Source organism: Apteryx rowi, unplaced genomic scaffold, assembly GCF_003343035.1.
Source record: "Apteryx rowi isolate R43461 unplaced genomic scaffold, aptRow1 scaffold_73, whole genome shotgun sequence".
NCBI classification, from domain to species: domain Eukaryota; kingdom Metazoa; phylum Chordata; class Aves; order Apterygiformes; family Apterygidae; genus Apteryx; species Apteryx rowi.
Genome location: NW_020451016.1, coordinates 3,016,548 through 3,028,477, shown reverse-complemented (window position 1 = coordinate 3,028,477; position 11,930 = coordinate 3,016,548). Strand labels below are relative to the sequence as shown.

The following is an 11,930-nucleotide window of genomic DNA, read 5'->3' as shown; positions in this document are numbered from 1 at the left end:
TAAAACATGTATGCATCTTTTGAACTATACTGCCTTATGCAATTAAGCCAAACAATCTGTGGCATGGTGTCACTGTCAGCAAGGCAGGTTATCAGCTGAGATGTAGGAGGTATACTTGCAAAGCTACTTTTAGTTAGCATTCATGGTGTATTTTAAGTGAAAAAGGATCATTATGAACATCTGCTCTGCCTTCCTATATTAGAAATATCAAAGAATAGTAAAGGGTGGTGGAAGAAATTACTTCCTACCAGTCCAAATTGCAAAAGGGAAAAAAAGATAATGATTGGATTCTGTTATCCAGAACAGTAACAGTCCTTTAAAAGCTAAATGTTCTCATTAGTAATATTAAATGTCCAACATCCCATTTACACAAATATTACCAACTTTGTCAGTCTGACTTCAAATATTGGCATTCCTAAGTAGTCCTAAATTGGCATTTTGGAATGTAGACTCTTAACTATAAACACATATACAATGAAGTATTCAAACAACAGAAAAAAGTGGGGGGGGGGGGAGAGAAAGCCTAACACATACCATTTAACAATTTATACTGAAGTGTAAGCACACCTGTATACACACAGACACAAGCATACACATAGAAATTAGACAATGATGCAATGATCTTAGTGTATTTATTTCAAAAAATTAAAAATTAACATTCCTATCTCTTTGTGCAAATGAAAACTGATATTTTCTGACAAGAAGTTTTACCCAGAAAAATGGTTATAAATCAAATGGACATAGATCTTATCTGACCAATAAACAAAGATGTGGTTCTCTCAGCTATGGTGTGTCATAGGATAGAAATTAGGTATTGCCTCAGGTGTCGTAATTAACTTCAGGGGAAATAATGTCATACATGAGGTTTCAGTTTTGGCTTGGTACTGTGGATTTTCTTAGCCCATGCTTTCTGTCATGTGGATTGTTTAGAGTAGGAGTATATTAGTGCTGCAGAACAAGCCTGCTTTTTAGAACTAAGAAAGACTGCATCATTATAAAAACTATTTGTTAGCGCTGAAGATAAGAAACTGGCAGCTAGTTTCAGAAGAATATCCTCTATAATTTTTTCAATTTATCTAACCTGAAATCTTAATCTTATTGACAAAGCAAACTGAGCTTTAAAAGGGAAAAGGATATGCAGCTTATGCTGTCCCATACTTGCAACATGTACTTTCTCACTGTAGGATGTCATCTATAAAACAAGATCATAAAATTAGAGGCATACCTCAGAGATATTGCGGGTTCAGTTCCAGACCACTGCAATAAAGCGAATATCGCAATAAAGCAAGTCACACGAATTTTTTGGTTTTCCAGTGCATATAATAGTTATGTTTACACTATACTGTAGTCTATTAAGTGTGCAATAACATTATGTCTAAAAAAACAATGTACATACCTTAACTAAAAAATACTTCATTGCTAAAAAATGCTAACCATCATCTGAGCCTTCAGCAAGTCGTAATCTTTTTGCTGATGGAGGGTCTTGCCTCARTGTTGATGGCTGCTGACTGATCAGGGTGGTGGTTGCTGAAGGTTGGAGTGGCTGTGGCAATTTCTTAAAACATGACAGCAATGAAGTTTGCCGCATCGACTGACTCTTCCTTTCACGAAGGATTTCTCTGTAGCATGTGATGCTGTTTGATAGCATTTTACCTACAATAGAACTTCTTGCAAAATTGGAGTCAATTCTCTCAAACCCTGCTGCTGCTTTATCAACTAAGTTTATGTAATATTCTAAATCCTTTGTTGTCATTTCAACAATGTTCACAGCATCTTCACCAGGAGTAGATTCCATCTCAAGAAACCATTTTCTTTGCTCATCCATAAGAAGCAACTCCTCATCTGTTAAAGTTTTATCATGAGATTGCAGCAATTCAGTCACATCTTCAGGCTCCACTTCTAATTCTAATTCTCTTGCTATTTCCACCACATCTGCAGTTACTTCCTCCACTGAAGTCATGAACCCCTCAAAGTCATCCGTGAGGGTTGGAATCAGCTTCTTCCAAACTCCTGTTAATGTTGATATTTTGACCTCTTCCCATGAATCACGAATGTTCTTAATGGCATCTAGAATGGTGAATCCTTTCCAGAAGGTTTTCAGTTTACTTTGCCCAGATCCATCAGAGGAATCGCTATCTATGGCAGCTATAGCCTTACGAAACGTATTTCTTAAATAATAAGACTTGAAAGTCGAAATTACTCCTTGATCCATGGGCTGCAGAATGGATGTTGTGTTAGCAGGCATGAAAACAACATTAATCTCGTTGTACATCTCCATCAGAGCTCTTGGGTGACCAGGTGCATTGTCAATGAGCAGTAATATTTTGAAAGGAATCTTTTTTTCTGAGCAGTAGGTCTCAACAGTGGGCTTAAAATATTCAGTAAACCATGCTGTAAACAGATGTGCTGTCATCCAGGCTTTGTTGTTCCATTTATAGAGCACAGGCAGAGTAGATTTAGCATAATTCTTAAGGGCCCTAGGATTTTCAGCATGGTAAATGAGCATTGGCTTCAACTTAAAGTCACCAGCTGCATTAGCCCCTAACAAGAGAGTCAGCCTGTCCTTTGAAGCTTTGAAGCCAGGCATTGACTTCTCCTCTCTAGCTATGAAAGTCCTAGATGGCATTTTCTTCCAATATAAGGTTGTTTCATCTGCACTGAAAATCTGTTGTTTAGTGTAGCCACCTTCATCAATTATCTTAGCTAGATCTTCCGGATAACTTGCTGCAGSTTCTACATCAGCACTTGCTGCTTCACCTTGCACTTTCATGTTATGGAGACGGCTTCTTTCCTTAAACCTCATGAACCAACCTCTGCTAGCTTCAAACTTTTCTTCTGCAGCTTCCTCACCTCTCTCAGCTTTCATAGAATTGAAGAGAGTTCGGGCCTTGCTCTGGATGAGGCTTTGGCTTAAGGGAATGTTGTGGCTGGTTTGATCTTCTATCCAGACCGCTAAAACTTTCTCCATATCAGCAATAAGGCTGTTTCGCTTTCTTATCACTCGTGTGTTCACGGGAGTAGCACTTTGAATTTCCTTCAAGAACTTTTCCTTTGCATTCACAACTTGGCTCACTGTTTGGCGCAAGAGGCCTAGCTTGCGGCCTATCTCGGCTTTCGACATGCCTTCCTCGCTAAGCTTAATCATTTCTAACTTTTGATTTAAAGTGAGAGACGTGCGGCTCTTCCTTTCACTTGAACACTTAGAGGCCATTGCAGGGTTATTAATTGACCTTATTTCAATATTGTTGTGTCTCAGGGAATAGGGAGGCCTGAAGAGAAGAAGAGATGGGGGAACAGCCGGTCAGTGGAGCAGTCAGGACACACACAACATTGATCAATTCAGTTCGCTGTCTTATGCAGGCATAGTTTGTGGCACCCCAAAACAACTGCAATAGTAACATCAAAGATCACTGATCACAGATCACCATAACAGATATAGTAATAATGAAAAAGTTTGAAATATTGCGAGAATTACCAAAATGTGACACAGAAATACCAAGTGAGCACATGCTGTTGGAAAAATGGTGCCGATAGACTTGCTCGAAGCAGGGTTGCCACAAACCTTCAATTTGTAAGRAACGCAGTATCTGCGAAGCGCAATAAAATGAGGTATGCCTGTATTGAAAAAGACACAAATGTAAGTGGATGGTGAAAGTGCTTCTTTACACTGAAGAAAAACATGACTGGACTTTATAAACAAATCAGCTCACTGAAACTTAATACTCAACAAAATGCATGGAAGCCATTTGGACAGACAGAAAAGCAGATTAGTAAAACAGAATAAACTAACAAGAACGACTAAAATCACAGAGGTCTTAACTTTCCCAGACTAGTAATTACCTAAATTAAAATTATTTCTTGCTGCTGTTYTTTTTTATTTAGGAACAGATCCAATAACGGGACTTTGATACCTGTGGTTATTGTAATGCCTAATATCTTTTAGGTATTTGGCCTCTGAAGTGGAATCCAAAGCCCTGTTACACACTGGACAAGTCCAATATTTAAGAACTGTAAATTGTCTCAGGAGAATAATTCAAAAATCTGAATGCTAAAGATAGCTATAGCAGAGTAGTTAAACAGATTAAAAAAAAAAAAAAGGACAGTTTTGGGCCCCATACCTCTTCTTCCAGGATAATTTTGTTGTTATTTTAATCTAGTAACTATTAAATGAAAGGAAATAAAACATTTTAGGAAACAGGGAATAAAACTTAGGTAACCTAAGAGTCCTAGCTGTTAAACTAGAGTCATATTCCACCATGGGTGCTCTACTTCTGGTGCCAAATCTTGGGAATCAGATACACATGCAAATTAATAGAACTCATTAAGTTACCTTATATCAGCTGAACCATGGTAACAAACCACAAGTGCTCTTCTCCTGTGGCAAATGTGAGATAAAAGTGCAGTAATTCACACCTGGTTTCTGTACTTAATGCAGTTTAGGTGCTGGCTGTTGAGGCCAGAATGGTTCTGGGCACAAACAAGAGTGTATGTGTATTACCTACTGGTGTTTCTGTTTTTAAAAAAAAAAAAAAAAAAAGGGATAGCTAGTAAGTTTAGGCATTTCCAGGGTTAAGGGAGAGAGAGAGGTTGTCTTTTTTTTCCTCATTTAAATTTTGAACTTAGGTATTTTAAATGTCAAGGTCCTTTTTATGAATGTTACCCTTGAGCTAACTTATTGACGTTTAGAGGGGGCCCATTTGAATGATTTTACGAGGGTGTGAGGCAAGGTTTGTGAGAAGTAATGTCTTTTATTGGACCTGAATGGAAGGGAAAGAAAAATCTTTTGGTAATGCCATGCTTCAAAGCACTAAGATAATGGTAAAAGGGGCTTTAGCAGCGAACGCTTCATATTCTGAACACACGATGTTAGAAGGCAGCCAAGGCTGTAAATGCTCGTGCCCCCTCGAGCCAGGAAATGCCTAAATTAAAGGTGTCTGCGCAAGCCGATGCGAGCCGGGCGCCGGTCCCCGAACAAAGGGCCCCGCCGCACCTACGCCGGCCGCCGCCGCCGCCGTCGTCCTCCCGGCGCTTGCTCGCGCGCTTCCAGCCGCGGCAGCGGCACGCGGCGCCGCGCAGCAAAGCCTGGCAGACGTGACCGGGCTGCCGCGGGGCTCGGGCCGCCCGCGCCGCGCTGGCCGTTGGCGGCGCGGCCCACGAGGCCGTCGTCCGCCCCTCAGGTGGTCGCTTCCCCCCTTCCCGCTGCCCCCGCGCAAGGCCAGCTCCCGGCCCGGCCCGCCTGGAAGGCCGAGGAGAGCGGGCTTGTGCGGCGGCAGCAGCAGGGACCCCTGCCCCGCGGCGCGCTCCCCCTCCTGCCGCGCTGCTGCCCGCCGCCGCGGCCCTCCTGGGCGCCCCGCGGCCCCGGCGGCGGGCAGCGCCGGCAGGGTTAACCCTGAGGAATGCGGCGGGAGGAATGTGCATGCAGATGAGATGGATGCTAATCTCATGCTAATGAGCGGCGGCCACGGCCGCCCGGGGCTCAGCCGGGCTCCCCGCACCCGCGCCCAGACAGCAGCTGAGCTCCACCGGGAGCCCTGACCCGGCTGCCGCGGCGCGGGCGGGCGGCAGCCCCGACATGGTGGACTGAAGCCCGGCCGCCGAGCAGGGTTTCCCGAGCAGCTGCGAGAGGCTCGCGGCGCCCCCCTCCCTCCGCCCCGGCTCGGCCTAGGCTCCGGGCCCCTCGCCGCCCCCCCGGCCCGGGTGGGGGCCTTTCCCGCTTCCCGTCTTTCTTTCTGTCCCTATGGAACAGCTACCCCCGCCGCCCGACCATGCCTAGGAAAGTGGGGAATGGGCAGCTCCCCTTACCCGATGGCTGGGAGGAGGCGAGGGATTACGACGGCAAAGTCTTCTACATCGACCACAACACCAAGCAGACCAGCTGGATCGACCCCCGGGACAGGTGGGTGCCGGGGGGGGGCCCGGGGCGGCGCCGGGGTGTGTGGGGTGCCCCTCCGGGCCGCGGCGGCTGCCCCGGCACGCCGTGCCCGCCCTCGGCTCGGGCGCAGCCTGGTTTGAAGCCTGGTCTGTGCTTTCGCGCTGTCGGGCTTTTTGAAGTCGGCTGTTGCTTTTATGGAGGAAAAGGAAAAAAAAAAAAAAAAGCCTTCAGAGCTCTGCGCGGAGGTACCGCGGCCCGGGGGCGTTTGGGGAGGCTTTCGGTGGCAGCGGGGGCCCGGGGACAAAAGGTGGCGGCGGGCGCCGCCGGCGTCCCCAGCAGGTACAGAGCGGGGGGGCGGGCGCGGGGTCGCGCAGCCGAGGCGGCGGGAGGCCGCGTGTGCTGCCTAGGCCGCGGCGCGGTCGCTGCCTTCCCGGCGCCAAGCGCTTCGGTGAGCAAGCTGCCCCCGAAAGGCGCCCGTGAGCGGGGCGGCCGGCGCGAACGCTTCTAGCGCGCGAATGGCCGGGGCGGGTCTTTCAGCCGGGGAGAGTTTCTGACTTTGCACGGGCTGCAGGCTCAAGAAATGGCTGGTTTTAATAGGTCGATGATAAAAACCCCAAGACACCCGCTGTAAAACATGCTTTTTTTATCCAAAGCGGTCCTGAAAAGTAGTTAAAAAACAAAACTTTGTGCCTATTACAAAATATTATTATCGAAAACATGCAGTCAAGTTACCAAAAACTTTTAAGGGACATTATAAATTTATGGAACAAGCTATGCTGAATTATAAATGAAGGCCGTGGTTTATATTTCTCTGCAGAAAAGGTAGTTGTGACGAAGCTTGCCAACTCTAAGTTGCATAGGGAAAGTTTTGACAAGCATCATGCGCTGTATCAGGCCTACTTCTCTGTCACACTTGTTGTAACAGTTAATTCTAATAATACTGGTAAACTTACTACTTAAATTCCTTTGCATTTTAAAACATCTTAAATACCTTGTAAGTATTAGTGATGTGGTAATGAACACAGGACAGTATTATTTATTATGCTTGTAATAAATTGGCCTTTTGGGGTACTTGAGTGTGCGTGTGAATATATGTTACCTGGGACAATAAAAAACCTTATTTTTTTTACTGTCTCTAGAAATAGTGTATTTAAATTTTTGTCTAGTGTTAGACATCTCTTAATTTGTSTTTGCAAAGCAGATTACAGAAGGTATACTTGAAAAGCAAAGCAAAAAGTGGAAATTATGAGCTACTTATAACACTGCCTCATGAGCACATTAATTTTGAATATTTTTTATGCGTTCTGTGGTCCTGAAAAGTTCAAGAGTGTTTATATTTGACAGTAATATTTGAATCTTTGCTCTCATTAGTAGACTAGGCGGCTAAGTGAGTAACAATTGTGTTTGTCATCCTATAAGGATAGGATAAAAATTGTTTCATTAGTATCTTGATTACACATGAAAGAGAAGTCAAGCCCTGAGACTTGATTGTCTATAATGAGGACTAAGGAAGTGAAGACATTATTGAAAAGTGTGGTGTTTGAAATAATTGTTAACCCTTGTCAGTTGTGTTTCTTAATGCTGCAAAACAAACAGGAGAGATTTTTGCACTACCTGCTTGAAGAGAAGCCCTAATTTATTATACCTCTCAACTGTGAAGCTGAATTGCCTGCGCAGAAGAGAGACTGACAAGCACATTTAGGGTGCAGTTTACAGTATTTGTATTTACAGTATCTGTATTTACAATCTATATCAATGACCTAATCTGGAAAAGTGTGTAAGAATTGCTTGAAAGTTCTGTGATGACCTTCCTCTAGCTCCCATTGTATTTTCCAGGTATATAGAGAATATACGTTCTGAAACCATACACAACATAATTAGGGCTTGTTTTCAGAAAAAGTGAAAAGTGATCTTCCAAGTTTTTCAATACAGTAAAATCTGGATTCATGCTGTTTCTGAAACTTATCTTAAACTGTCAAAGTGAAGATAATGGATTCTACAGAAAGACTTGAGAACACCTTACCCAGGTTGATAATATGTTAGAACTTTATTATTTTCAACTTTTTTCTCTGATGGAAGTCATAAAGTTTTCATAACACACTTGTGCAATATTATAGTTCATAGGTTCCTGAAATCTCTTTGGTAAAGCAAGTGTAGAATAGATATGTTTTTATGGACAATTTTCCTTCTGTTCTTATTACACAGCATTCCCAGAATGATTATGTGGAAAAGTCACACTTGGAGTTTTAAAATTATTTTTTATCCTCTTTGATTCAGTAGATGTAAAAACTGGACACTAGCGCCATGCGACGTGAGCCTCATGCCTGTGGATGACCAGGTGTGTTTGAGCACAGTTTGGAACCTCTTTGTTGCTGGTGAAGAAGTTCATGTGTAGAAATAGAGTGACAGCTGAAATACCGTATTTCAGAGCTTTCCCGAAACTTGTATGTGAGTTGTTCTTTAGTATATGTGCTTTTCTAGAATGTTCTGATAATATGTGTTTGTTACTGCTTATATGGGGCAGGTCTGGTAATACAATGATAACCCTGTGTACAGCTGTGAAGAAAATCTAGCATCAGCTTCAAGTTTAGGGCTCAGTTTTGCCTACTTCATTTATCTGAGTAATCTCATTGACATTAGAGAAAGTCACACTTGCCTTGGCTTGTGTGTTTTTGGAGTGCTGTGAAAATTATTTGTACTGCTCTGTTCTTAAGGGTTTTTTAATGTCTTGTGCTATTCAACAGTGACTTTTCCAAGCACTTAGGGTACTGTGTTGATTTGTTTGGAAGACTGGTGGCACGAAAGAGAAGGCTCTCTAAGAAATGAAGTGTGAGGAAGAGAGATGTAAATTTAGACAAGAATGTAGGAGCTCTAGTAACATTTTTCACTGTCTAAATATATAGATGTTATTCCTTCTGTGTATAACTCCTCCAAGCTACAGCACACTAGCAACTGACTTGTCTTGTCAGTTCCTCTGAAACTGATTTATTGTAAGAAAGGAAATAGCCAAAAATATCAATTGTACCCTGCTACTATGTGATAAAGTTATAAAAAGCTGTGAAGACAACTGTGGGTTGGAGAGGATGAGCCAGATTAAAAGGTGTGAAAGGGTTGGAGGAATTCATACTTCTCTTTCAGGTCCCCTTCAAACTCTTTCAAGTTCCTAAACCGCTGAGATACAGTAAGGCTTTTTGAGTTTTTTTTTTTTTGATAGGTAAATAGGAAAGTTTTGGAGTGGAGACAAAAACGTGGAGAGGAAAATATTATCTTTTTTTCCATTATTCAACTCATTTTTAGTGGGCTTCACATTTGTTACAGTCCTAAGTGGAACCAGCATAGAGTAGAGCACCAAGGAGGAACTGAAGGTAGAAAGATGGGAATCTCTGTACCCTCAAATCTTCAGCAGTTGGGTGATGTTCAAGTTTCTCATCAGGCATGCAGGGCTTCCCATGTCTTGGTTTCTGCACAGTAAATTGTTCGTGCTTCGCTAGCGGTCACCACTGATTTACAACAGATATCTTTTTTTCTATAGCTGGCCTAAAATGAGTTCCACATCAGAAATTCTGAAGTTGCAACTGGTCTTTATTTAAATTCTATCTGCCCTCTTGTCAGAGTGATAAGGAGTGAGCTGCTATGAAAGCAAAACTATCCTCTCTTTCTGTGCCTTCTCACCATGCTTTCCATTGAGGAGAAAAATTTACCTGTAAGCAAAGAAACAACCAACCTCCCCTCCCCCCCCCCCCCCCCCGCAGTGCTTGGTATACTTTTGCTAGAATGTTTCTAGAGCAGTTGCTAACTACATAACCAAGAAAGTGTTTGAAAAACATCAGATGTGCAGAAACCAAAGAGCCTTACTAGTCAGAGATTATGAAAAACAGTTTTCTTGGTACTGATGTGGAGAGGGAATGCAATTTCCATTGCTACTTTAATTTTTGGGGCGTTGAAAACACATTTTTTACCATGCAGTTCTGTAACTTGTTTAAGATTTGTCTGTTTCTATTAGAAATTTATTAGGTTTCAGCAGTTAAATGCTCCATGCCCTTTCTTCTTAGAAAAAAACTTAGCTTTCTTCTCTTTCACTGGAATTTGCTGCTTGTTGTCCTGTGAGCAGCAGAGGTTGTGAGAAGGGAAGGCGCTGAGGTTGCGGTTACTTTAGCATGGGGACTTTCATCCTGTCTCTTTACTGGACGCTACCATAGCCCAAGGATGCTTGGCGGAAGACTGGAGTCATAGTGGAAAGAGCGTCAGAGAAATAGTGGCGTCTAGGATACTGTGCTGGTAAAAGTCGAAGATAGCATACAGAATGGAGAGCAAATAAAAGGCAAGTGGAAAAGGGCATGGCATGATAGGGAGATAGTCTCCATCAGAGACTGGAAAATACTTTTCATCTGCTCTTTTTGTATGGAGGTAAGCTGTGTTGTGRTGGATAAGTAAAACAGTTTTTACTTTGTGAAGTGTCCAGCATCTGAGATGCTAGGCAGGTACAGTTACAGGTGAAATTGATAATTGTAGGTCTTCAACTAAAATAGTTTGAAAAAAAACTTCTGAAGCTTCTTGGGTGGGGGAGAAAAAAGGCAAATTTCAGACTAGGAAAAGCAGGATGTTCATCCGTCCTTTGAAGCATAATGATGTTAAATTGAACTGTTAATCATTATACTTTGAAAGGTATGGATCTTAATTCTGTTTTAAGTGCAAATCTCAATGCAGCTGATTTAAGGTACAGCTGGAGCAACTACCTGATAAATCGTTTATTTAGGCTRCTGCTTGCTAAGAATGAATTCCATTTAATGGCATACCATCACTGAAAGGATAAAGTCTCCTTCCCTTTTAGTCTTCTTTGCTTTTTCCCTTGTTGGTTAATAGCTGAGGATAGAGTGGGGCCTCCCCTTTTTGATGGCATAGAGGTATTACATGATTGCTTCACCATATCTTATGAATTGTATCCTTAATAAGAAATATAGCTACCTTCCTATTTTGGAAAATAAATACAGGATCATTTGAAAACACAGAGGTGTACAACTTGCATAAATCATATACTGAGATAGGACAATTAATTTTTTTCTCTGAATATCTTTTTTCTGCTTTGTTTCAGTCTGTGGTATCACTCGCTGTTCTTTATCCTAACCCCAGATAATTTGTTCCTGTCTGCTTTTTTGTCCAGGAATGTGCATATTCCCTGTGAAACTGTCTGGTATCTCATTCTGGTTTCAGTGACAGGTTGGAACTGCTTTTACTTAATCAATGTATATTTGTTTAAAATAAAACCTGTGATGCAAGTACTGAACCTATGATGAGAGACTAGCTGTGTCTGAACTTCTGACACCTTCATTTGTTTATCCAGTATAAAGTAGAATTCTAATATTACAGTGCTAATATAGCTGTGATAGCATCAGACAGTGTTAAAATACATAGTGACTGTGTATGTGGTTTTTTTAACCAGTCTGTCATTTGCTTGGGGCTATGTGTTGTTGATTTTAGCGTTAGTGAAAATGGCTAAGGTAACTTTGAGATAACGCTTTTATTCTTTATTTGTCCCGGAGTGATAGGGCTGCTCTGTATCTTTCATCTCAAAGCATGTAAAGTTAACAAGTCAGGAAATGCTACAGAGTATTTGCTTATGTGTGCAAAGTACATACCACTGGTTAAAGCCAAGTATTGTGACTTGTTATGTAAAATTGGTCAAGTGGTCTAGACCGTGGTTTACCCAGACCAATGTCTATAGCACTTGCCTACTTGAGCTGTTTTGATTAAACAAAGCTACCTTGACTTACAAGGTAGTAATACTGTAGTTCTTATGCACAGTGTAAGTCCTGCTTAATGAGAAATTGTACATGTGAAGTAAAATGCACCTTTTCTCTGAACTGTTTGTTAGAGATGTCTTGCTACTACAACATGGTTAAACAAAGGAATCCCTCAGAACTATGTTATATTTTCACGAAAAGGAAAATGGCTTTACTTTGAAGCAGTGGCTTAGAAAGCAGTTTTGATTGTACAGATAAAGGTGAATATATAGACTTTCATACAATTTTAGTTTGTTTTCAGGTTATAAGAGGAGTTT

General features: G+C 42.1%; 1 protein-coding gene across 1 annotated transcript in view; it reads left to right on the top strand.

Annotated features, from left to right (window-relative positions):
* The first annotated feature begins 5,667 nt into the window (after positions 1–5,667).
* WWC2 (WW and C2 domain containing 2) overlaps positions 5,668–11,930 on the top strand; it is a 98,694-nt gene continuing 92,431 nt past the window's right edge. Inside the window, exon 1 of the mRNA XM_026087739.1 lies at positions 5,668–5,896. Within this exon, the coding sequence (XP_025943524.1) occupies positions 5,766–5,896 (131 nt within the window). The 5' untranslated portion in view covers positions 5,668–5,765. The remainder of the gene's footprint in view (positions 5,897–11,930) is intronic.